General features: G+C 40.3%; 2 protein-coding genes across 3 annotated transcripts; both read left to right on the forward strand.

Annotated features, from left to right (window-relative positions):
• The first annotated feature begins 530 nt into the window (after window positions 1–530).
• On the forward strand, window positions 531–10,989 carry LOC127513823 (transmembrane protease serine 6). Its single transcript, XM_051895891.1, has 18 exons — window positions 531–757; window positions 858–984; window positions 1,854–1,996; window positions 2,267–2,334; window positions 2,411–2,592; window positions 2,700–2,741; window positions 3,943–4,147; window positions 4,233–4,369; window positions 4,590–4,702; window positions 4,852–4,961; window positions 5,039–5,181; window positions 5,267–5,365; window positions 5,686–5,799; window positions 7,489–7,605; window positions 7,698–7,866; window positions 7,940–8,211; window positions 9,962–10,098; window positions 10,185–10,989. Exons 1-18 carry the CDS (start codon window positions 689–691, stop codon window positions 10,344–10,346), a joined length of 2,409 nt encoding a protein of 802 aa, XP_051751851.1. The 5' UTR covers window positions 531–688; the 3' UTR covers window positions 10,347–10,989.
• A 1,450-nt stretch (window positions 10,990–12,439) lies between these two features.
• Window positions 12,440–21,453, forward strand: c1qtnf6b (C1q and TNF related 6b). Of its 2 annotated transcripts, none has more exons than XM_051895940.1 (4): window positions 12,440–12,886; window positions 14,248–14,916; window positions 15,708–15,902; window positions 18,486–21,453. In XM_051895940.1, exons 3-4 carry the CDS (start codon window positions 15,716–15,718, stop codon window positions 19,028–19,030), a joined length of 732 nt encoding a protein of 243 aa, XP_051751900.1. In that variant the 5' UTR covers window positions 12,440–12,886; window positions 14,248–14,916; window positions 15,708–15,715; the 3' UTR covers window positions 19,031–21,453. The 2 variants fall into 2 exon arrangements, with proteins under 2 accessions (XP_051751900.1, XP_051751899.1); XM_051895939.1 differs by lacking the exon at window positions 12,440–12,886 and having other exon boundaries at window positions 12,936–14,437; window positions 14,575–14,916.
• Window positions 21,454–27,795: the final 6,342 nt, after the last annotated feature.

The following is a 27,795-nucleotide window of genomic DNA, read 5'->3' on the forward strand; positions in this document are numbered from 1 at the left end:
TGTCCTATACTATTCTATACTAGTTTATGTTAAAAATGTAGGGACTAGTTTAGGATAAACGTGCCAGAAATGGAAGAATACAAATAACAATAGATGCTTAAGTACTTAAGTACAAAACCAAACCACCAAATAAAGTTTTATGCCTTTTTCTTCCATCATGAGGATGCTTTTCCCCTAGTCCAGCGTCTGCTTGCTGTATTAATATATTTTAAATGGAACAAAATACTGTATATGGAGCATGTATTAAAATATGTGAATAGAGGTGGCAACACTTGAACACATAATCTGTCCTAGAATTAGAAAATGCCCTAATCAAACTGGGAAAAGCCCGTATGTTGAAGAGCATCATCTGCGCACAGGTGAGATCCGACCGAGGGACGTCACAGTTGCGTTGCGCAGGTGAGCGCGCGTTGCTGGGCGGTGACTGTTTTTAAGAGACCCGTTATTAATATTCAGAGGCATTTATATGGAAACTGTGGCTTTGGTGTCCACGGACTGTCCTCAGATCAGCAGATACTTCACTATTGATCCGCAGCGGACTTTGGACTGACAAACACAACGGCTCGCTGAGCGACTCCCTCAGAACATGTGTGAAGAACCGAACATGTGTGAAACCTGAGTCCTGGAAAGAACCACCCGAATCAGGACTGACGGAGCCGAAGATGAACCCGAGATAACGGTTCGGTTGATGATGGAGCTCGGAAACGGGTTCACAGCGGATCCGAATCAAAACAACAACACATTTACACGAGCGCAGGTTTTCCTCAAATAACACAGAAGTCATTGCACAACAAGAACTGTGGAGTTATCCGAGAAGAATATGTGAATATAATCATGTGTTTCATGTTTATCCACAGGTATCTCGCGCCAATCCGGATCCTTCCCATAAAAGGAGGAGCTTCCCGAAATGGCTGTTTGGCCTCATCTTCATCATCATCATCCTTATCTTGGCAGGATCTTCATGTCTTATCTGGTACTTTCTGGGTGAGGAAACAGCCACACATCACTGCCAACCAAAGTAGTAAGACGTGAATTTACTGCTAAATGTGAACATATTTAGAGGATAATCATTTATTATCCATCATATATATTATGAAGGGAAATAAAGGGAAACATTTGCTAATTTAGTTGTTATTGCATAAAACTGAGAATTGCTGGCTGCCATTTGCATTATATTTAAAATACATCTGAGGCATTTTTAATGAATGATTTATTTATTTATTGGCAAATAAATAAAGTGTGTGTCACTAAATGATTAGTTCACTTCAGAATTAAAATTTCCTGATAATTCACTCACCCTCTACACGATCCCAGACGAGGAATAAGGGTCTTATCTAGAGAAACCATTGGTCATTTTTAAATTTTTTTTTTAAAAATATATACTTTTTAACCACAAATGCTTGTCTTGCACTGCTCTGTGATGCTCCACACATTACGTAATCATGTTGGAAAGGTCACGCGTGATGTAGGCGGAAGTACCGATTCAGTGTTTACAAAGAGAACATGCAAAGACTAAGTCAAACTGCCTTTACAAAAAAAAGTAAAACGATGTCGGACGATTTTGAAGTTGGAGGAGAAAATGAGATACTACCACGGTACTTCCGCCTACGTCACGCGTGACCTTTCCAACGTGATTACGTAATGCGTGGCGCATCACAGAGCAGTGCAAGACGAGCATTTGTGGTTAAAATAAAAAGTTTCGTTAGCCAAACGTTCTTAAAACATATTTTCATTAGCTGGGCTCAGAGCAATAGTCAACAAACACATAAACATCAACACAAACTTAGTGAGTGCTCCGAGTGTGACCTTTAGTCACCCGTCTCACGTGTGTGTGTGTGTGTGTGTGTGTTTAGAGTACAGGGTCTGGGTGCTGGAGCCGCGGGTGATTCAGCAGTACACGGCCAGTGTTTCCATACTGAATAAGAACTTCTCTGTGAGCCTGTCCAGTCATGAGAGCTCAGAGTTCAGAGCGGAGGCGACGTCTGTGCAGAACATGGTGAGGCTGGAGGCACAATCCACCTGCAGAAAAGACCAGCAGCGCCCGGTCGCAGAAACATAGGCTTTTTTGTAACTGAAAAAGTTATGATCAGACTTTAAGAAAGAAATTAGATCACTAACTTGTAAGTCTAGTCAGAATTTCCATGCAAAATGTAGCTGAAAAGCTGATCAACCAGCATGGATTTGATTGGTGAAGCTGACACTTCATCTATAACTAGGTGTTTTACACTAGAACATGCAACACAGTTATCGTTATTATTTTTGACAGGTTGAGAAGCTGCTGAAGTCCACAGACTTGTCCAGATACTTCAACTTCACAGCAGTCTTCGCCTTTGGGTGAGGAAGCCGTCGCTCGTGTTAATAAGATGAGATCTGTGCAGGAACCTTCACATCTACTCTGTTGTTTCTGTAGGGAGGGCAGCGTGGTGGCACACTTCTGGCTGCACCTGTCGGTTCCCGTCAGTCACGTGGAGAAGGTGAGCGTGGCACGGCTGAACGTGAGTGTGTTCAGAGAGCTGCAGCGCTTCACCGACGCCCAGCAGATCAGCAGCTACGAGGGTTTCCAGCTGCTGCTGCCGTCGCTCAGCATCACCGGTAACTCTCATCAGACGCGCTCACGCTCTCGTGCTTCACATGTGTGATGACTTCTGCTGCATTTCTGTTCACTTGTTTTTACTGCTTTGTGTTTTTTTACTTTCCAGAAACCAACCCCAAAGTTATAGATCTTTTTCAAGCCACTTTTGGTATGATTTTTTTTCGTTTTCTCTTTTTTTATTTTGCTGTTTTTTTCCAGAACAATAATTTTGAGGTTTTAATTGACTTTCATGCATTTTGAACACGCTTTAAATCAGTTTTGAAATAATGCAGTGGCACCAACAAGTATTAAATCACATTTAAAAATGCCTGAATATTATTCATTAGATCACAAAATATCAAATCAAGTGTCATTTTAAATTCACAATTGCAAGAAATGAAGTCAGAATTGTGGAATAAAGTCAGAATTGCAAAATAAATTCAGAATTGCAAGAAATAAAGTCAGAATTGCAAGAAATAAAGTTGGAATTGTGGAATAATGTCATAATTGTGAGAAATAAAGTCAGAATTACAGAATAAAGTCAGAATTGTGAGAAATAAAGTTAGAATTGCGAAATAAACTCAGAATTGTGGAATAAAGTCAGAATTGTGGAATAAAGTCAGAATTGCAAAACAAAGTCAGAATCGCAGAATAAAGTCAAAACTGCAGAATAAAGTCAGAATCACAAAATAAAGTCAGAATTGCAAAATAAAGTCAGAATTGCGAGAAATAAAATCAGAATTGCAAAACAAAGTCAGAATCGCGGAATAAAGTCAGAATTGCGAGAAATAAAGTCAGAATTGTGAAGTAAAGTCAGAATTGTGAGAAATAAAGTCAGAATCGCAAAATAAAGTCAGAATTGCGAAATAAAGTCAGAATCACAAAATAAAGTCAAAATTGCGGAATAAAGTCAGAATCACAAAATAAAGTCAGAATTGCAAAATAAAGCCAGAATTGTGAGAAATAAAGTCACAATTACAGGAAATAAAGTCAGAACTGTGAGATAAAAAAATTGCAATTATCAATTATATTTTAATTCTGTGGCGGAAACAAGGTTCTATAGTTTATCTATTTAAAAACTGGATGTCTTTGACCATTTTATTGTTTTTTCCACTTTCATGTTTTAAAAACTGTCTAGAGACGCATCCGTTCACTTCAGGCAAACCGTTGCTCTCACCGATTGCTTGCTCTGAAGAGTCTGTAGAAGTGCGTAATAGTTCCATGAATGCTAGACTTACTCAAGAAAATGAAAATTTCTCTCAAAGTAGAATTTTTAACATATATTTAATATTGAGGAGATGAAATCCTGCAGGCGCTCCTGCACCTCAACATTTGAGACTCGTCTGTCCTGAAGTGTCCTTTCCTCACAGACTGTTACCGCTACACGTCGCTGCTCTCCACGGAGCCCGTGCTGCTGGAAGGGCCGAACACGCAGCGCTCCTCGTGTCTGTGGCACCTGAGGGCCCCTGCGGGGTCCCGTCTGGAGCTCAGGGTCGAGTGGCTCCTGGCGGAGTGTCGTGACCGACTGATCATCTATGACTCTGTCACGCCAGCAGACTCTCATCTCATCACCTCGTGAGACAAATCTTCATCTTTGCTCGTGTCAGCTGCACCGTCTCTGATGACTGTTACTGTACGGTGTGTTTAATCTCTCTCTCAGGCTGTACGGATGCAGCCGGTATGAGCAGACGGTGCAGCTCTTGTCGTCTGCTAACTGGATGACGGTGGTTTGGAAACAGGGTCTGTACAATTACGAGGATACATTTTCTCTGAGCGCACGGGCCTGGCCGGACCAGGGTAAACAATTCAACTCAATTCAATTCAAATACATTTACTGGCATGATGTTTTGAATTTAGAACGACATAGAAAATAGTTTACCAGCACCTTCCTTATTTTTGATTGGATTTTTTCTTACAGCGTACAACTGATGCCGATTTAATAAGAGATTTCATTCAATCCTTTTTGAACGAGTGTTGTTAAGCGATACTGAGGTTGTTTTGTCATGTTGTGTTACAGAATGTTCCTACAGTGTTGTGTTAGAGAAGAAAGACGGCATCCAGGGGATTTTACGGACCCCCTTCTACCCCAGTTATTACCCTCCCGACACCAACTGCACGTGGATCTTCACTGTAAGACTCTCACTTTAGACTGTTCAGTTTTGAAAATGTAAAAATGCAGAAACTTTTATGTGATGGGTAGGGTTAAGGGAGAGAATATACAGTTTGTACAGAATAAAAATCATTATGTCCATGGAACGTGTGTGTGTGTGTGTGTTCAGGTGCCGTCGGTAGAGTTTGGTCTGACTTTGTTCTTTGAAGGATATGAGCTGAACCGCGCGAGTTACAGCCAGACGTGCACGCAGGGCAGATGGAGCATCCAGAACCGCAGGTCAGTCCTGCAGACGCATCAGCACCACGTTCAACAGTGTGTGTGTCAGTGTGTGACGGCAGTGTGTTTGTGCGCAGGCTGTGCGGCGTCCGAGGTTTACAGCCGTACGCGGAGCGGATCTACCTGCTGTCCTCCAGCGTCACCGTGTCCATGACGTCTGAGGTTTCGCTCACCGGCCCGGGCCTACAGGTTCACTACAGCGTCTTTAACCAGTCTGATCGTTAGTACACCTCTTTATGAAACCACTAAACTTAGTAAACCTACATGCTGTTTAAAACACTGACTGTGTGTGTGTGTTTGCTCAGCTTGTCCCGGTCAGGTGCTTTGCAACATAAACGGTCTCTGCGTGCCGGCGTGTGACGGTATATCAGACTGCGCCAACGGCCTAGATGAGAGAAACTGCGGTAAATTCCCATTTATTCATTTCATGACACTTGGAAACAGTTATGACTAATGCCAAACAATATTTTCTACCTAATTCTAAAGAAATGCTTTAAGGAAGTGAAAAATGTCATCGGACGTGAGTGTGGGCAAAGTGAGACGCAAATAGCTCAGTTACATTTGTCACCGAATTTATGCAACACAAACCGCTTTTCAAGAAAAGAAAGGTGCTGAAAAACTTCTTGCTAAAAAAAAAGTGCTTAAAAACCACAGTGACACCATCATATATATATATATATATATATTTGAACAACTTGTGTTATCATGTGTGTGTGTTGTGCAGTGTGTATCGCTCAGTTCCAGTGCTCAGAGGACAGTCAGTGTGTTGACTACTATAAAGTGTGTGACCAGCACCCGGACTGCAGTGAGGGCAGTGACGAGAACAACTGCACACATGGTAGATACACACACACACATACACAAACACACACACTCATACACAAACACACACTCATGCACACACTTACACTCGCACACTCACACACACTCATGGATAGCAGATACACACACTAACACAAACACATACTCACACACACACACTCACACACACACACACACACACACACACACTCACACAAACAAACACTCACGCATAGCACACACACTCACACACACATATACAAACACACACACACACACACACACACTCATACACAAACACACACTCATGCATAGCACACACACAAACACAAACACACTCACACAAACACACACACACTCATGCACACACTTACACACACTCGCACACACTCACGGATAGCACACACACACACACACACATATACATACACTAACACAAACACACACACACACACACACACAAACACACACTCATGCACACACTTACACTAGCACACTCACACACACTCACGGATAGCAGATACACACACTAACACAAACACATACTCACACACACACACTCACACACACACACACACTCACACAAACACACACTCACGCATAGCACACACACAAACACAAACACACTCACACAAACACACACACACTCATGCACACACTTACACACACTCGCACACACTCACGGATAGCACACACACTCACACACACATATACATACACTAACACAAACACACACACACACACACACACACACACACAAACACACACTCATGCACACACTTACACTCGCACACTCACACACACTCACGGATAGCAGATACACACACTAACACAAACACATACTCACACACACACACTCACACACACACACACACTCACACAAACACACACTCACGCATAGCACACACACAAACACAAACACACTCACACACACTCATGCACACACTTACACACACTCGCACACACTCACGGATAGCACACACACTCACACACACATATACATACACACACTAACACAAACACATACTCACACACACACACACACACACTCACACACACACGCCATTAAGATTTTTTTGCATGGCGACATTATTTTCCTGACAATTCAACACATTTAATTAAAAAAGTTCTCATGCAGTAATTTTAGTACAGTAAAATAATTCTAACGATTTATACATTTACATAAGCATGAATTTAATGCAGTACAGAAACTGCTGTGATGTACTAATACTATATAGAATTTATTACTATATATTACTATATATTATTACTATATATACACATTTATTCGACATGAAAATAATGAACCATTATTAAGTAACAATTGAAAAAAATGATGGTCCTGAAAATAAATTTCTTTTTGCAAAAATTTTTCTTTTACATTTTTTTTTTGGTTTGTTTTGGAATATGTGGAAGCTTGCGCCAAAAAGGTAATTGTGAATTTTTATCTCACAATTAAATTTTTTATCTCAGAATTGTGAGATATAGACTCGCAATTGTGAGAAAAAAGTCAGAATTACTTTTTTAATTTTTTATCATGTGGCAAAACCAAACTTCCATAGAAATATGACTTGTTCTTGACACGAAATTCACCCTTTTAAATGAAGCTGTCTATAATTACTACACACAGTATAAAGCCCAACTGCAGCCCTGAAACAAAACCTAAAGTGAATGAGGTGTATCTGTAACTCTGTGTGTGTGTGTGTGTGTGTGTGTGTGTGTTCAGGTGTACCATGTTCTGATATGACGTATGTATGTGGAGATGGGACGTGTCTAAAGAAGCCAAACCCAGAATGCGACTTCATCACAGATTGTCCTGATGAATCTGACGAGAAATACTGTGGTAAGAATGTCTTACGATGAGTGTGTGTGTGTATGTGTGTGTGTGTGTGTGTGTGTGTGTACATGTGTGTTTTGATAATGTTCTCTCTGCAGACTGTGGACTGAGGCCATTCAGCAGCCGTGTGGTGGGTGGGGCCAATGCAGAGGAGGGGGAGTGGCCATGGCAGGCCAGCCTGCAGATCAGTGGGCAGCACATATGTGGAGGGGCTTTAGTCTCCGCCCAGTGGGTGGTGTCTGCGGCTCACTGCTTCTACGATGACAGGTGAGTGACCGCGTCTGCCTGTCGGTCTGTGCTCATTCTGTCCGGGTGAATGTACTTACTTTTCTGTCTGCAGATTCTTCTCCCCGTCTGTGTGGACCATCTATCTTGGTAAACTGCGTCTCAATGGCAACAGTCAGTCGGAGGAGGCCGTTCGAGTGTCGCACATTCACTTGCATCACTACTATGATGATGAGACTCACGACTATGACGTGGCGCTGCTGCGGCTGGTGCGGCCTGTGTGGTCGGGCACTCTGGCTCATCCGGTCTGTCTGCCGCCCGTGACGCACCAGCTGGAGGCTGACCTGCTGTGCTGGGTGACGGGATGGGGAGCGCTGCGGGAGGGAGGTATGAGCACTGAAACCACATGTTAACAAGTGAATCCACACGCTACACTTTTATGAATGAAGGTCCCAAAGGGGGGGGTTCTGCAGCGATGCCTTAGAAAAATTATTTTTGGTTCTCCAGTGAACCATTTCTTCTTCCTGGGTTAGTGACATCACAAACTCCAAAATTTACATAAACCCGCCTCAGAGAACCCTGCCACCATGTTGCCATGCTGTCATTTTACACCGGACTGCTTCCCAAACGAGGGTCAATTCAATGCTGGATTTGCACAAAAGATTAACATGACGACACATGCTAGTGGATGAGTTGAATCAACTCCACAGCAACTACATAAATTTATCCACTAACCATTCAGAAACGTCTAAAAGTTGTAACTTCTTCCTGAGTCTCTCCATCAGTGTCGACTCCGGTTTGAACAATGTAAGGCTGAACACCGTTACTGACAATCCTCATTTTGGCTGCGTGAGATTCTCCAGCTTTGTTGTTGTTGAGCGACCGAAGCACGAGCTGTTAAAGCTCCGCCCTCTTCTGGAAATGGGGCCGGGAGCAGCAGCTCATTTGCATAACAAGGGACACACACAAAAACGGCGTGTTTTTGCTCACACCCAAGTAACAGCATGAAGCTAAAGTTGTGATCGTCTTTACTGTAGAGTTCAACAGTGCCGGACACTTTTTCAGCGGCGCTGGTTCCGGAAGTGTTTTTGTTTTCATTAATTTCTCCCATAGGGATTTTTAAATAGTCTTTGTTAAAGAATGGACCAAGCCAACCAACTGTGAGGAAAATAAGGTACAAGGTACAAGACTGTGAACTTAAAGGGTTAGTTCACCCCAAAATGAAAATTCTGTCATTAATAACTCACCCTCATGTCGTTCCACACCAGTAAGACCTTCGTTCATCTTTGGAAGACAAATGAAGATCTTTTTGATGACAGAATGCTGTTAGATTTCCTTCCATAGACTGCCTTTGTAACTACCACTTTGACGCTTCAAAAACTTCATAAAGCAATTGGAAAACTAATCCATATGAATCAAGCAGTTTAGTCCAAATTTTCTGAAGAGAATCAATCGCTTGTTATGACGAAAAGATTTAATTTAGGATTTTACTCGCATGTAAACATTGATCAGCCAACATAAGCAGAAGCTCAACCTAACCTGAATAACGCTCAAGAACAAACCTCTTCTAATGCGTTAATTTTAAATGTACCTTTTTCCCCAACACTGGACGTGACAGATCTCTGTAGTGCCTCAGTCATTTCTTTCTCTTTACTACTAGCTACATCACCAAATAAACATGAATGAACATCAAAAGGATTGTTCAAAGATTCAGTAGAACTTACTGAAATGAATCACGTCTCATGTAATCACTCAATCAGTGTTTCAAAGACAAAAACAGCTTGTGAATGTGGCCTGAAACATAAAATCTATTAAATATCTGCTAAATTCATCTGTAAATCCACATTTTAAAGCTGATATTTCTTCTCTCGCATCTTTGTCACCTTTTTCACCCCTGATGAGTTTGTAAAACACAAAACATTAAACCACCAAAACTAAAATATGAGGAACAGAATCACAATGTGCCTTTATTTTTGTGAGTCTGGTTCACTGACCACACAATGCTGTGAGAGACAATCACCTGCTGCTTGTTGTTAAATAGAGGAAAAACCAGCAGAGCAGGAATAATGCTGTTTTTAGACACTGGAAATCAAACATCGAGCTTCATTGTGATTGTGTCTCTGTGTCTCTCCATCAGGGGCAGTGAGTGACGTTCTGCAGAAAGTAGACGTGCGATTGGTCAGTGAAGATGCATGCGTGCGTTCGTATGGTTACCTGATCACTCCCAGAATGATTTGTGCTGGTTATCGCAGTGGAGGGAAAGACGCCTGTCAGGTGACACACCGTGATCGTACCGCCTTAACCGTGATGATGCAAAAAAGCTGCTGAGGGCCAAAGTGACGCATCTGTTTCTCTGTCAGGGCGACTCTGGTGGTCCGCTGGTGTGTCAGGAACCGTCTGGACGCTGGTTTCTGGCCGGTGTGGTGAGTTGGGGAAGAGGCTGCGGACGGCCTGATTATTACGGAGTGTACACGCGTATCACCAAACTCACCGGATGGATCAAGCGCCTCATTTCTTCTTGAGAAGCACTATCTGAACTCATCTGGGACCATCAAAGACCTTCAGTCTCCATAAACCACTTTCCAGCACTCGGTCTTTGTGCTCTAAGCTTCATGGGAAATGTGGTTTGATGAAGATATCAGTCATGTGGATGTGTAGAATTGAGTTTAGGTTCATAAAGATTCACTCTGTTCGACTGGACTAAACAATATAACCTCATTCAATATCAGGATTTATTTTTAATGTTTATTTGTAATTATTTAGACATCAGCCACAACATGAAAATAATTTTTGACTTGTCACCTAGAAATTCAATATAGCTGCATCCCTGATGATCAGATTTTAGCAGAGCTCTTAAAATGACTTAATGCAAAACTGAAGGATTTGTCATCATTTACTCATGTTTTTCCAAACCTGTAAGACTTTCATTCTTTCGTGGAAACCAAAGTGAGAAATTCTGAAGAATGTAATAGCAGCCTGTGGTGATGACATGAGCGGGGAATAAATGAGGCAGTTTTCGTTTTTGAGTTTACTTTTCCTGTAAAACTCTCTTTGTTGTAGAAAAGCAGTGCTTTATGTAGCTGGCAAATTGTAAGCAAGGTTAGAATGAATGTATAAGCAACACAAATTCATATTTGCTGGAACAAATAAAGCCTTTGTACAAAGTTTTATGTAGTGAGATTTTGATCTAGAATGTATTGAGCTTTCAGAATGACTGTGAGATCCGTGACTGTCTGTGGCTCAATACTGACACCCTGTGGTCAAGCGCAGAATCACACAAACGGCGCCACGTTGAAACGCAGTTAAAGGCACCATGAAATCAAAATTGACAATTAGAATTTTTTTAAATTTTTTTTATGGAATATTGCAGCATTTACTCTAAATTATTTATCTGTGTTTTAAATTCATGTTTGTAATCTTGAATCAGAATATCTTCTCCTCCCTCTTGCAGCATCTCTTCTCTGATGATGAGGGCGGGGCAACCTGTCACTCACATGAGATCCACCAATAGCAAACCACAACCATCCAATCAATTCCCCACAGACAAAATCAAGCCCCGCCCTACATTTGTTCTTGTTCCAGAAGCGTTTCATTCAGATATACGACACAACAGAGAAAAGACTAGTGCAACTTCCCTTTCATGATGACTAAAACATTTGCCATCATGAATGTCGACATGCATTCTCTGTAAAGCGGCTTTGAAACGATATGTATTGTGAAAAGCGCTATACAAATAAATGTGAATTGAATTGAATTGAATGATGACATACTATTGACGGACTCTTTCTCAATACCAAATACGGCATATTATTTTTATAAAATGATATTTATTGAACAACAATATTTAAATTAACAACAACAGCCATTATAAAAGACAAGCAAACAATAAACATAATCAAATAAATAAAAAACACAAGCAAACAATTTTGTCAAACGTACAAAAGTAGTGCTCTTATACAGGATTAAAGTTAAATATAGCCTAAATATAGTTATAAAAATGTAATTTTCCCCTTAACCCAAATTGTTTTGCTCTGGAACAAGTATAAGTAAATAGAATAAGTAAATAGATTAATAAGACCAAAGATTGCCCGTTTGATATACCCCAAATGAATTATATTTTTAACCACTATCTACATAAGAGCCACAAATCCCCGAAGCACTGGCCGAGATGAAGCTGTTCTCGGCGGGTACACGAGCTCTGAACGACCGCTGAGGGCCTGGAGCTCGCATCAAAGTGTCAAAACAAATAGTAAAATAGGCGCTATGATTATATATGAGTCAAATATTTCAGGTCTAAACAATTACTTCCTCGCCTAAAAAAACTCTTAAAACTACAGTCCATGGTACAAGTGTAGTATTTGTAAAAAAAAAAAAAAAAAATGGTAGATTTGCTTGACTGCCATGACAGTCGCTTCAAGTGGAGTGATACAAACGGTGAAAAGGTAAGAGTGCTGTTATCGCTAGAATATCACACGGCTATCAGCCAATCAAATTCGAGAACCAGAAAGAACTGTTGTATATGTATAAATAAATATATATATATATATATATATATATCAGAGGTTAGAAAATATCATCAGCTCAGTATAACAAGTCAGTGGAAAGTCCCCATGAAGATATGAAAATAAATGTGAGTTTGAGATCTAATTTGAGTCTGATTTTGTGCTAATAGAAGAATGTGGGAGTTTTAGATGTCAGAGATCATTTGGCTCTGCGTTACAGCAAACACAAATAAACCTTGCAGAGAGAGTGTGTGTGGGTGACTGTGTGTGTATTTGTGTGTGTGTGTGTGAGAGAGAGAGAGAGAGAGAGAGAGCACGCAGGGTCAGAGGAGTTAGTAGAACACGCTCTGATTTCATGTCCATGTTTTAATCCCACTGCAGTCTGGAGAACCAAACGTATCATCAACCGCTCATGATTGAACTTCCTGCCCATGATTCATTCTGCAGCCCAAGGCTGTGGGTTTTTCCACAATTTGGGAACGTCTGGGGAACTGCTGCTTGAAGTGGAGGAGGACAAGCTAGGAAGGGGGAGGATAGAAAACTTTATGTTCAACTGTGAGGTGTGTGTGTGTGTGTGCGTGTGTGTGTGTGTGTGTGTGTGTAGTGATAAAGTGTGTTTGAATTATCCTGCCAGTAAAACACTAACCAGAGAGAGCTGAACGTACAGCATGTCAGATGTAAATGACATCTGCTCTGAATATGTTCATCTGAATCCTCATTTGTGTGGATGATCCTGAGGGATCTTCATTTGCCATGAGACTCAAACAGTGACGGTCAGTGTAAACTTCAAACACGTCACACGACCTCCAGTGCAGAAGCTGCCATGATGCCATTGTGTGCTGAATGGTGCTTGAAATATAAACTAAAAAATGATTTTTCTGTGTTGTAAATAAAAAGATTATTGAAGTACATTTTACAATTAAATACTAGCAGTTTCTGAGTGAAAATTGTTTCAAAGTAAATCCTACACCAAATGCTTTTCGCTGAATAGCCTACTAGTGAAATATATAGCAAAACATTTGCATAACCAAGAAAAAATGTTTTTAAAATGTTTAAAGTGGTGGTTGATTATGATTTCACTTTTTTAACTTTAGTTAGTGTGTAATGTTGCAGTTTGAGCATAAACAACATCTGCAAAGTTACAACGCTCAAAGTTCAATGCAAAGAGAGATATTTTCTTTTACAGAAATCACTGTTTAAGGACTACAACAAACGGCTGGTAGGGACTACAACAAGCTTCTTCTTGGGTTAGTGACATCACTAACCATAAAATTTACATAAACCCCGCCCCCGAGAACACGCAACAAAGGGGGCTGCTTTAGAGAAGAGGAAGAGTTGTTGTAGTAGAGTGTTGTTTTCATGCCGTCATTTTACACCGGACTGCTTCACAAACGAGGGTCAATTCAACACAAAAGATTAACATGACGACACATGCTAGTGGATGAGTTGAATCAATCCACAGCAACTACATAAATTTATCCACTAACCATTCAGAAACGTCTTAAAGTTGTAACTTCTTCCTGAGTCTCTCCATCAGTGTCGACTCCGGTTTGAACAATGTAAGGCTGAACACCGTTACTGACAATCCTCATTTTGGCTGCGTGAGATTCTCCAGCTTTGTTGTTGTTGAGCGACCGAAGTGTGAGCTGTTAAAGCTCTGCCCTCTTCTGGAAAGGGAGCAGGGGCAGCAGCTCATTTGCATTTAAAGGGACACACACAAAAACGGCATGTTTTTGCTCACACCTAAATAGGGGCAAATTTGACAAGCTATAATAAATGATCTGTGGGGGATTTTGAGCTGAAACTTCACAGACACATTCTGAGAGACTTATATTACATCTTGTGAAAGGAGCATCACAGAGCAGTGCAAGACGAGCATTTGTGGTTAAAAAGTATGTGAATTTTTTTTTTTTTTTTTTAGAAAATGGCCGATGGTTTCTCTAGATAAGACTCTTATTCCTCGTCTGGGATCATGTAGAGCTCTTTGAAGCTGCACTGAACCCCAGTGAAGTCCACTATATGGAGAAAAATCCTGGAATGTTTTCCTCAAAAACCTTCATTTCTTTTTCGACTAAAGAAAGAAAGACATAAACATCTTGGATGACATGGGGGTGAGTAAATTATCAGGAAATTTTAATTGTGAAGTGAACTAATCCTTTAATATTAGAGGCTCTTGGCACGGTTTCCTCAGCATGGCATCTCACCAGTGAATCAGTTTATTCACAATGGCATGTGTTGTTTACAATAGGGCTACACATATTTACAACACAGACTGTGCCCAGTAAATATAATAAGCTGGATTTAACTGCTACTCCATATGCTGCTGCAAATGACACTGAAATCAGCGGCCCAGATTAAAGAACGCGCGTTTACCTGCATAAAACGGACATGCTGATTCCTGTCGAGCATCTGAGACGCTGCAAAGATCTGAAAGCTGGAGTAACAAACGCTGCTTTAAAACAAGAGGATGAATGATACACACGAGGAGAGGCGGGAGAGAGAATGCAGCGTTTCCTAAGGAAACTCCTCCTCGTGTAAGAAAGACAGACGGAGGCGCTCGGAGTCGCTGAAGGTGCTCGAGGACGCAGCGGTGAGTTACAAGATTACATTTCCATCTCCACCGCTGAGATTTCTCATGTTTGTGCACGAGGCGTTCAATAAACCAGCAGTTTGGCTGCAGAGTCACTGAGCTTTAGAGGACGTTTTTCATGTCATTCATTTGGAAAGAGATATTGAACCGTGTATGAGGATTGTTTGATGAGATTCATAATTTCTTTGAGGACGTGGCTCTTGCTCTTGCTCTCTCTCTCTCTCTCTCTTTCCTTTCATCTGGTTTTCATAAGTCGAACACACAGCTGCTGCTTCTCAATGAATCATTCAAGTTTGCTGTAGAGGAAGAATGAATGTTCTTTAAAAGTGTTGTTATAGAAACTGTGAAAGAAGCCTAATTAAAATGAGAAAAAGATGCTTGAACTCCATATGCGCTGTTGAACTTGAACTGATCAAGAAGGCGAATATCTTTTTATGTGTTTGTGTCAAAGATGAGATCCATAAATGTCATTTTTATAAGCTTGTTCATTACTTACATTCAACCTCAGGCTCCTGCTGCATGATGGGAACATCTCTCACATGTGGTTTTATATGCCAGGATGTTTTATTATTCAAAAGGGATCATTAATAAATATAAGACTGGCGGCATATGGATGTGATTGAAGATCATTCTGTGCACAGATCCAGAGTTTATAAACGCAGTTGCACAGGTCACACAAGATGTTAAATGTGTCCGATGTTAGAAATGAGCTTAAGAGATTCAGACAATCCAACATGTGAGGACGGTTCACCTGTTCAATGTCTGTAATGACCAGAGCCCTTCCTATTCAGGTGTCGTGATGTTTGCTGTGTTTCTGCTGCTGCTTCTGCCCCACGTGGCGTCTGTCCCCTCCCCCTCCAGGCCGACGCCCAAATACTGCCGCCGGTGCTGCGATCACTTAGACCCGCCCCTCAACCCCGCCTCCTATCCTGCAGCCAATCAGACGCCGGAGATCCGCACCATCATTAACATGACCATTCTTAAAGGTAAGACAGAGGCAGAGCCGAACACACCTATTAGGCTTGTCCGAGATGCATCGGCGCTGCGCAGACCGATCGGCGTATGACATCAAAGTACCGCGAGAGTGATTCAAAAGCATAAGGAGTCGTATGCTCTCCAAACGCTCTCGCGGTACTTTGATGTCATACGCCGATCGGTCTGCGCAGAGCAGATGCATCTCGGACAAGCCTATTGTAATCCAGACGTACATTTGCATGTTGTCAATATCATGTGAACTACCAGTCACTTCACTGCCATTCACAAATCCTCTCCTGTGGCCTCATGGGATAGTAAAGTGTCCATCATATGCACACTTCAGAATCTCACCGGAAGTAGTAGGTCATCCAGGTACTTTTTGCCTGCTCTTGAATTCGGACATACTTCATTTGTCACATAATGTTTTTTGCCTAATATATAGTAGGGAAGAAAACGATTTCGGATGCAGCCAGTTCTGGACAAGAGGAAGTTTAACTCAACAAGTAATGCTTTTTGTATGAAGCCCCGCACATGACATACAGGGAAAAAAATAGTAGGCTAAATTGTGCACACAATTTAGTAATTCGTTCCCTCAATTTGCTAAATCACGCGCACTATTTAGCAAATCAAGGGAACGAAATCGAGGGAACGAAATAGTAAATTGTGTGCACGATTTAGCAAATCCAGTGAATGAAATAGCAAATAGAGGGAACAAAATAGTAAATAATAGTGCACGATTTATAAATCTAGGGAGCGAAATAGTAAATCATGTGCATGATTAAGCAAATCGAGGGAAAGAAATAGTAAATCGTGTGCAGAATTTATTAAGTTGAGAGAACAAATTAGTAAATTGTGCACATGATTTATAAATCAAGGGACCAAAACAGTAAATCGAGAGAACGAATTCGTAAATTGTGCACACGATTTATAAATCGAGGGAACGAAATAGTAAATCGTGCTCACGATTTATTGATCGAGGGAACGAAATAGTAAATCGTGTGCACAATTTATTAAATTGAGAGAACGAATTAGTAAATTGTGCGCATGATAAATTTATAAATCAAGGGAACGAAATAGCAAATTGAGGGAACGAAATAGCAAATTGAGGGAACGAAATAGTAAATCGTGCACACGATTTATAAATCAAGGGTATGAGGGAAACTTTTTTTCTTGCATGTCATGTGCGGGGCTCCGTAAATATGAATGTGAATCTTCAGCCGGGTTAGCTTTGCTTGAGGACCCTGATTTGACATTTTTCACTGGTGGCTCAATATTGTATTAATGTATTGTTCAAACAAAAATGTTATTAATATTATAGATTTTGAGGTTTCTACAAAGTGACAGATGAATTTGTGCTGAAATACCATAGAGTGTAATGGTCACATGACATATAAACATATGGGAAATGATTTCTCCTTCCTTTCGTACGTTCATGAGTCTATTTTACTGTCCTAATTATACATAATTATATGTTGAGTAGCAGTTTGTTCTTAGCATTTGTTTTTTTCCCCTCTCTGACCCAGTTTTGTTCAGAACTTCTTCTCTAGAAGAACAAACGAAGAAGCCAAAAGAGAAAAACACAACTTGTGTTTATGTGTTCTTTGGGTAATGTTCACTCTTCACTTGCAGTGGACACAGATTGGTAGTGGTCAAATCCATTTCCATTCACAGAGATTCCTGAAAACAACCACAGGAGGCTTGTTGCCATTGGTCGCTGTGAAGTCATGTGACCATGGTTTATTTCCTTTGAGCTGTATAAGGGGTAATTTAACTGGTGGTGAGGAACATCTGTTGACGAGCAAAAACCACTGCTCAGTGAAAAGTGTTTTCATCTGCAGATACTCTAAATGACAAAATGAAGACAAAAGCAGAAACTCTTTCACTGCCAGCATTTTTGATTCTATTCTAGAATCTATTCTGTTTTTTTCTAGCTTCATGCATTCTTTTTTATCAACACTTAAATGTGGGTTAGTTTCACAAAAAAAGCAACATTTTGAACAAAAAGTTGAGAAAATTGTGTTTTTTTCAGACTACAACGAACATAAGCAATGCTTTTATCGCTTGTTTCTGCTCCTTTTTGCCTATGTTTTGATCTGGAGAGTCTCTACTCTTTCAGAAGATGTGTAATAGCGCCCCCTACCGTATAACAGTGAAACCACTGAAAGCCGGAAAATTCCGTCTATGGCAGGGAAAGAGTTAATAAAGTTTTGTAAACATGGTTTTCTTGCATTGCCAGCTTATTAATTTTCATGTAAACCGGGACTAAAAAAATGGGTTAATTCAGTTGGGAGTTATCAGCATAACACACTCTAAAAAATGCTGGGTTAAAAATAACCCAAGTTGGGTTAAATAAGGACAAACCCAGCGGTTGGGTTAAATGTCTACCACAACCTGCAGGGTAAGCCAGCCATATAGTAATTTTTAAACAATAGTTGAGTTAAATAAAACTGCCCAGCAGGTTGGTCAAAACAACTCAATCGCTGGGTTTGTCCATATTTAACTCAAGTTGGGTTATTTTTAACCCAGCATTTTTTAGAGTTCAGTGTGTATGTAAATGTGCTCAATGACTTAGTTCATTGATTGGTTGTTGACAGGTGACAAAGGAGATCGTGGTGACCGAGGGACGCCTGGTAAAGCCGGACTGGACGGACCCCCAGGATTCAGAGGTGCGACGGGGCCCAAAGGCAGTAAAGGAGACACGGGGGCCCCCGGAGACCCCTGCAAAATCCAGCAGTCATCCTTCTCCGTGGGCCGACGCAAAGCTCTGCACAGCGCTGATTACTACCAGGCCTTGATCTTCGACACCGTCTTCGTGAACCTGGGCGAACACTTCAACATGTTCAAAGGGAAGTTCTACTGCTTCGTCCCGGGAGTCTATTTCTTTAACGTCAACATTCACACCTGGAACTTCAAGGAGACGTACCTGCATCTGATGCACAACGACCGGCAGCAGGTGATCCTGTACGCGCAGCCCAGCGACCGGTCCATCATGCAGAGCCAGAGCGTCATGCTGCCGCTGGAGCTCAACGACGAGGTGTGGGTGCGACTTTACAAGCGCGAGCGGGACAACGCCATTTACAGCGACGACGTGGACGTCTACATCACCTTCAACGGACACCTGGTGGCTCCTAAAGTCTAGGTGGAGGAATCGCAGTCGGTGAAGATCTGAGAAGTGTGAGTAGAGGAACGTGAACCTTTAGCTTTTCAATTGAGCACTCTGCTGTTTTCTCTCATCTCATTTTGGAGAAATTTTGATAAGCGCAACAACACTTGCCTTGAAAGACATAAAGACTTTTAACAGTGTTTGATTTGAGCTGCTGAGCAGCCTGTTGATTAATAATGAGCAGGACTTTAACTCTCAATCCCTCACACGTCTTTCCCTCCATAAGCGCAGCTAAAGTCGCTCTCAGATGAGCTGTGATTCCAGAAAATGGGACTGTATTTCAGAGTAAATCCAATAAATGCAGTTTCATTCTTTTCCCTCATATTCCCTGTGATCAGTGAGTCAGGACATTATCAGCATGAATTTGACCACCTCGATATTCTACAGATTAGGACACCGATGACTCAGTTACATGTGACATGATTCACATATTAAAAAGGTCCTATTATGCTTTTTTCCATGCTCATCTAGTGTGTAATGTTGCTGTTTGAGCATGAAAAAGCTCTGTAAAGTTCCAGTTCTTCTCTATATCAGTGTCAGTGTTTCTGAACTCTCTGAAACGCCTCCATTTTGAGTTTTCTTCACAATATCCCTCATTTAAATAATTCATACGCAGAATAAAGGGGCGGGGCCTGGTTGAGTTAGTTAGTAGTGTGTTGAAACTGGTGGTTATGGTAAGGGGCGGGACATTTCTCAAACGCCAATCACAACACACTGCTCCAGCCGACCAATCAGAGCACATTGTGCTTTTCAGAAGGAGGGGCTTCATAGAGACAGGAACTAAACAGAGCGTTACTGACAGACTGAGAGAGGAGCTGAACAATGGAGAATATGAGGAAAATAATCAACATTCAAGCAGGAAAACCTGTTCTAGTAGAGCCCAAAAACATGCTGTGCCACATGACCAAAAGTTGAGAAGGCATCTGCTGTCAAGAAAATAATTGAATTGTATTTCCATTTGATTTCAGACTGATCCATCTCTTTATACTCCCCCCTATCCCTAAACTCAAAACACATCTTATCATGTCAGTCCAGCTCTGTCAGTGTAAACTGCAGCTGTAGACACTCTGAAACACTATTGATCGATGTTCTTCTGCTGTCATTCATTGTGTTCATTGCGTTTCTTCACTGAAGCTGAACCAAAGTCATGAAATATGGGACAAATCAAGAGACAGTTCCAGTAAGTGAATATAGTCCTCACTGGTTCTGTGGTGCGTTCAATCATTCCAACCTCCCTGAACAGTGTACTTCCTACTGAACTAGGGAGTGTGTTTCAGTGTTTCTGTCTAGTTCACACAGATTATTAAATATAAAAACAAACATTTAATCATCATTTTCTTAACACCATGTGGTTTCTTTCTACTGTGGAACAAAAGGCATTCTTAGGATAATGATAATAAAATAAGTAATAACATGTATAAAAACCACGTTTATAGTAAGTCAGTCATGGGATATGCCACTGATTGATGTTTTTATTTTAACCCACTGCCATTCAACACTGGTTTCTAAAAGACATTAGGTGCGTCCCAATTCGCATAATTATGCACTATTTTTGATGTTTTGTAGTATAAATAGTGTAGTGCATGTGTTCACACTGAAAATTCCAAATAGAAAAAGTTCACTTTAATTAACCGAAAAAAATCATGCACTCGACTGTCGCAGCTTTAATTACGTACCGGAGGGACTTCAGACTCTGATGATGAATGACAAAATAACCTTAGAAAACTTGAGTGCATAATTACATAGTGTATAGTGTGCGTCATTTGGGACTCAACTATTGTGTTTGGCAGCTGCTCTGAGATCAGCGTTGTGATTACCTGTGTGAATCTGATCTCAGAAGCCACAAACAATTTGACAATATCCAGCTTTTACAAATTTCCCTGTGAAGGACAGATTCTGTTTCAGTTTCTGGGAAATATGACAAAACTGACATTTTGTATTTTGTTTTCCATGTTCATTAGGTGCTTTAAAGGGATAGTTCACCCAAAAATGAAAATTTTGTCATCATTTACTCACCCTCAAGATCTCGCCCCCCATTGACTACCATAGTAGGAAAAAAAAAACACTATGACAATCAATGGGGGGCAAGATCTGCTTGGTTACAAACATTCTTCCAAATATCTTAATTTGTGTTCAGCAGAACAAAGAAATTTATACAGGTTTAGTACTTGAGGGTGAGTAAATGATGACAGAATTTTCATTTTTGGGTGAACTATCCCTTTAAATGACCTTTTCAAGGTTTCTGTGATGTTTCATTAACTGGTGCTTCAGTCTCAACATGAGCAGGTGCTAAACTCAACGTTTACACAGACATGTGCACTTTCTGCAGGGGAAAACAACTATTGCTATAATCTGATGTGTATGTTTATAATGTTTCTATTAAATTCAGCAACAAAATACTCAACTGCTCAGACGTCTTGTTTTTTTTATTCTGTTCGGTCCGTTGATTCAGATACTTGTGAATTATTGTTCAGGCCATGTCGTAATTACTGTAGTCTTGAGATGACGACACATGACGTTCTATTCGGAGCTGTACAAATCCTCGGACTGGGAATTATTTCCTATCTTACAAGCTGTAATTACGAGCTTTATGAGGATGTGAACACTTTTTTACAAGTTGAAATCTCAGAATTACAGTAATTACAACATGGCGTGAACGCACCTTATGGCCCAAGGACCATAGCTACACTGTTCAAAAAAATAAAGGAACATTTTTTAATCAAACAATAGCATCAAGTCAGTTAAACTCGTGGGATATTGATCTGCACTCAAAAAAATTATTCTTTAAACTTACTTAATTCAATTATGGACAGTGGTTCCACATAAGCAAATTGCTTTTCATTAACATTAATGGAATTTTTTGAATCTATGTAAACTCCTTGTGTTGTGACAACACAACTGAATGAGGATGAATCTATTTAAAATAGTAATGTCCAACCAAATCAATGTAATTGCTTCCCTGTAACTTAAACTGGTTAAGTTTAGTGGACATGCTTTAGTTTAGTTAAAACTGGCCAAATATGTTTCAATCAACCAGCACAAGGAGATTTGTTTCAAATAACTTAATTAAATTATGGACAGTGGTTCCATCCAATTAGTTTTTGTTACTTTAACTCAGTAATTTCTATTTAAAGTTACTCCCTTCAAAGAAGCATTTGTTTGTGTGTGATTGCCTTGTAGAGGCAAAAAAAAAGGACAAGATATGTAACAAGTTATCAAACTGTATTTGTCAAACAGTTGCAATAAACAGTGTTTTAAACAGCCTACTTAGTCATTACACTCAAGAGTCTTTAAACTTGTGCAAATGCTTTTAACAGTCTGATGTAAAAGTAATTTTAGATAATGTTAGAGTCAAAAAACTTCCGCAAACTCAGAAAATGAAAATTAAAACTGTATAAAACCTGGTAAAAGATAAATACAATTAAATCTTTTTTTTTTTATATATACACAAATTTACCAAAAAAAAAAAATAAAAATCCTATATGCAACCAAAATGTCCAGATGGTAGTGTGCTCTTCAGTGTTTGCTCTTTATTGAATAATTTGTTGACATCAACTATTGCAGTGCTTCGAAAGTATACCTGAATTCAGGAGGGTAGCTCAAATTCAGTCCATATATTAGTCCCATCAACATGGCTGTTGCATATGGGACACTGCTAAGGTCCTGAAGAAACTTTTGCCCCTCTAACACCACTCCAACATCTGCTAGGCTCTCCTCTAAGTCTGCACCTTCAAGTCTTATGACATAAATTCCCATCACAGTTTTCTGAATCGACTCCTGTGTGTTGACAACGTCTGTATCCTAGAGTGGATATTTAAAAAAAAAAAAAAAAAAAAAAACAGTACTCTTAAATTCCTGTGTATTAACTTTAACAAAGCATTTAGCATCCTTGAAAATACAACAACATTTTAAAAAGCACAAATACTCACCATATACTCCCAAATCAGACTGCTAGGGTCTTCATTCAGGTAGACACAGAGAGATTTGATTATGCACTCTTTTCACTTCAATGTCACCAGTCTAAAGATGCAAACAACAAGTTTAGCTCGACCCAAATTAAATGCACCTGAACCATCAATGTTTTTTGGAATTTTCAAATAAGAACAAAGTGTTAAACTTCCAGGCTGCTGTGCTGGAGTAAGTTAGAGCTAAACTCTGCAGAACATTGTCCATATACAGTAGTGTTATACATGTAACATCTGTCAGTTACTTTGCATTTATTGTATTTATCATGGTAATAAACATTTATATCTGGTTTTTTTTTTTTTTTTTTTTTTTTTTTTAATGCATGCTCATGACCATAACCCCAGTGAGAGAATATTGTTTTAAAGGGTTAGTTCACCCTAAAATGAAATTTCTGTCATTAATTACTCACTTTCATGTTGTTCCACACCCAGAAGACCTTCATTCATCTTCTGAACACAAATTAAGATATTTTTGATGAAATCCAAGGGTATCTGATCCACTCATAGGCAGCAATGTCATTGCACCTTTTGACATCCAGAAAGGTAGTTAAAAACATGGTTAAAATAGCCCATGTGACTACAGTGGTTCAACCTTAATGTTATGTTATGTAATGTTATGTAATGCAGACGCAAGGCGAATGTGGCATTATTTCTACTTGCTTCAGAGCTTCAGCAAATTGTACTGGGACTTGCGTAGCTTAGAAAATGAACTGGGAGGTTCTAGGAGATTATAAAACGCTTTACCCCAGTTTCACAGACGAGACTTAAGTTAGTCCCAGACTAAAATGCATGTTTTAGCTGTTTTAACTAAAAGCAACTTGTACTGATATATATTAAAATATGTCGATGCCATTGTTTTGTCTCAAGATGCACACCAGTAATGTTTTTTCTAGTATACGTTTATAAAAATTGAAATAAGGCCTAATCCTGGTTTACCCTAAGCCCTGTCTGTGAAACCAGGCCTTAATGTACTAAGACTGTGATATTAAAAGACCAAACTCTTAAACACCACACCAATAAAAGCAGATGAGCCCAAAATATGAACGCAATGCGTTTAGTTACACGTTAAGCGTTTTCCTCCCATGTTTTAAACGCTTAACAAAGCTATTAATACTGAGACAGTAATATAAAAATATCAAATTCTGCACACACCTCATTAATAGCCTAAACCACATGCTATTTGTGCAGATTAACCCAGAATATGAACGTAACGCTTAACGTGTACGTTAACTAAACGCGTGGCATTCATTTGCTGGATTCATCTGCTTATCTGCACATTTAGTTTATTAATAAGGTGCGTACTGAGTTTTGTCTTTTAATATCACTGTCTTAGCGCATTAAGCCACGTAAAACATTTTTTCACGTTAAGTGTTATACACTAGAATCATGCACTTTCCACAAGTACGTTACAAATAAACACGCATCTTTCAATCGCATGGAATCATCCATTAATGGCGCAATAAACAAGTTTCACACAGTATTCGATAGTTAATATATTAAGCATCCCAGAGCAGACTTTTCGAAACACTAACAGAAATTAAAGACTGACTTTATATTTTTCTTACCTCACTGGTACTTGGTATTGGTACTAGGTATGACGCCATTCACCTTGCCGCCTCCTTCGCGCCATCTTCATCCAATACGTTGGAAATCGTCACATCCGTTTTTTTGAATCGCGAAATTAAACACTTTACATTAGTTTAACGACTGATAATTAAGTATAGTGGAAATTGACACAGTTTCAGTTAATGAAACGCAATACAATAGTGTTTTGGTGGGAAAAGAAATGTATGTGTGTTATTTTAACAAAACATATTGGGGTAAAACCAACAGTGCCGCAAAACCATTTTTTTGAGTGTGGTCAGTTCAGCAGAAGAGGGGTTGTTAATCAGTTTCAGCTGCTTTGGTGTTAACGAAATTAACAACAGGTGCACTAGATGGGCAACAATGAGACGACCCCCAAAACAGGAATGGTTTTACAGGTGGAGGCCACTGACATTTTTTTTCCTACTCATCTTTTCTGTCTGCTTTTCATTAGTTTTGCATTTGGCTAGGGTCAGTGTCACTACTGGTAGCATGAGGCGATACCTGGACCCGACAGAGGTTGCACAGGCAGTCCAACTCCTCCAGGATGGCACATAAATAAGTGCCATTGTGCTGTGTCTCCCAGCACAGTCTCAAGAGCATGGAGGAGATTCCAGGAGACAGGCAGTTACTCTAGGAGAGCTGGACAGGGCTGTAGAAGGTCCTTAACCCATCAGCAGGACCGGTGTCTGCTCCGTTGTGCAAGGAGGAACAGGATGAGCACTGCCAGATGATGACCTCCCGCAGGACACTGGTGTGAATGTCTCTGACCAAACAATCAGAAACAGACTTCATGAGGGTGGCCTGAGGGCCTCTAGTGGGCCCTGTGCTCACTGCCCGGCACCGTGGAGCTCGATTGGCATTTGCAATTGAACACATGAATGGGCAGGTTCGCCACTGGTGCCCTGTGCTTTTCAGATGAGAGCAGGTTCACCCTGAGCACATGTGATAGACATGAAAGGGTCTGGAGAAGCCGTGGAGAACGTTATGCTGCCTGTAACATCGTTCAGCATGACCGGTTTGGTGGTGGGTCAGTGATGGTCTGGGGAGGCATATCCATGGAGGGATGCACAGACCTCTACAGGCTAGACAATGGCACCCTGACCGCCATTAGGTATCAGGATAAAATCCTTGGACCCATTGTCAGACCCTACGCTGGTGCAGTGGGTCCTGGGTTCCTCCTGGTGCACGACAATGCCCGGCCTCATGTGGCGAGAGTATGCAGGCAGTTCCTGGAGGATGAAGGAATTGATTGAATGGCCCCCACGCTCGCCTGACCTAAATCCAATAGAACACCTGTGGGACATTATGTTTCGGTCCATCCAACGCTGCCAGGTTGCACCTCAGACTGTCCATGAGCTCAGTGATGCCCTGGTCCGGATCTGGGAGGAAATACCCCAGGACACCATCCGTTGTCTCATTAGGAGCCCCGACGTTGTCAGGCATGCATACAAGCACGTGGGGGCCATACAAACTACTGAGTACCATTTTGAGTTGCTGCAATGAAATTTCAGCAAAATGGACTAGCCTGCTGCATCATTTTTTCACTTTGATTTTCGGGGTGTTTTTGAATTCAGTCTTCTGTACGTTGATAATTTTCATTTCCATCAAACGATGTGGCATCCTTTCATTCCTAACACATTACCCAGTCCATATCAGTTTAGATATCCAGCATGATATTTTTTCCCATTGAGATTTGATGTGTTTTCAAAGTGTTCCTTTAATTTTTTTTTTGAGCGACAAACATGTAGTTTTAAAAATCACTCTAAAATCTTTCTAATCAATCCATTTATGTACATAAAAAACAGTAAACAATCTGTAAAATCACATATTAAGTAAAAAAACATTTGTATCATTAGATATTCAAGTAAGTTGAAACCTAACAATACTTACATTTTATATTTAAAAGTGTAATCCAACATTTTTTCTCTCTCAAAAAAAAAAAAAAAAAAAAAAAAAAAATTAGTCAAATTCGTCACTGGTGTGCAGTGAATCTTGGGATAGGTTATAGGCTGTGAAGGATCCACCTCAGGTTGCCGTGGGTTGTATTTCATGTCTGCGGGTTGAAGCGACCCCAGATAATATGATTTAGCCCCTGGGATGCGAATTTTACCCCCCAGAACGCGATTAGGCTGGTTTTAGGCTAGTTTTCAGTAGCAATTGGGCAGGTTTTGTTGTGAAAACCTGGCAACCCTGATCCACCTGGAAAAGGAGGCCGCATTTGAAGAAGTTTTCGAATTGGGACAGCCTCCTTCGAGCCGCTGTGAGTGTTAGCTAGTGTTGGGTGTAATGCGTTACTAAGTAATTAATTACTGTCATTTAGTCACTTTTCCCCAGAAAAAGTAAAGTAATGGATTACTCTTAATTTTTCGCTTAGTTATATAGTTATCTTTAGATAACCATTGGTGACTCTGATGACTCCCTGACCACATGATATCAGAACATTATTTCTTCATTTCACCAGCACAGCACTTTCTCTTTCTCTCTCTATCCTATTGTTTCTCAGAGAGGGGCAATAATAACATCACCAGAAGCAACTGCTCGATTGATTTTAACCTTATTACCAACAATCAAGACAACAGCCATCACTGTAAACCTACAATCAACTCTATAAAGGTTTGATTCTGTTAAACAGAAACGCAAGCAAATGACCTTTAACATCCCTTAATAACAGACTATCTATCTCTTTATTAGCTGTTGTTTCATCTACTCTTTCCTCAGAGGAATCCTCTGTACTCTTGACTGTAGTTGGGTTCAGTTCAGGGTTGCCAGGTCTGCACAAAACCAGCCTAAATGCTAATCAGAACTAGCTTCAACCCACAGCAACAGTGTAAAAGTAGCCCGCGGACTTGGCAACACTGGTTCAGTCATGTCAGTAGATTCTGAGCACACACTGCCCTCTAGTGTGCACTGATGTCACTAGTGAAGAACACAAATGAAGACTTCAGAACTGTAGATGAATTATGTGTTCTCTGTCCTGTGACTTATAACCATGATAATAATTTTAAAAAAAATCAACCTCATGGATCAATACAGCATTTAACCATCGACCTGTTCTCGTAATTAAATAGCTGTAGAATTTCAATTAAACATGAATCACAGTGATTTACCACAGTAAAACATATACCAATGACTGCCTTTGATTTCAATTTTTTATGTCAGTAGAAGGTAAATGGAAATATGTACACAAAC

This window comes from Ctenopharyngodon idella, chromosome 6 (assembly GCF_019924925.1).
Source record: "Ctenopharyngodon idella isolate HZGC_01 chromosome 6, HZGC01, whole genome shotgun sequence".
Taxonomy (NCBI): Eukaryota; Metazoa; Chordata; class Actinopteri; order Cypriniformes; family Xenocyprididae; genus Ctenopharyngodon; species Ctenopharyngodon idella.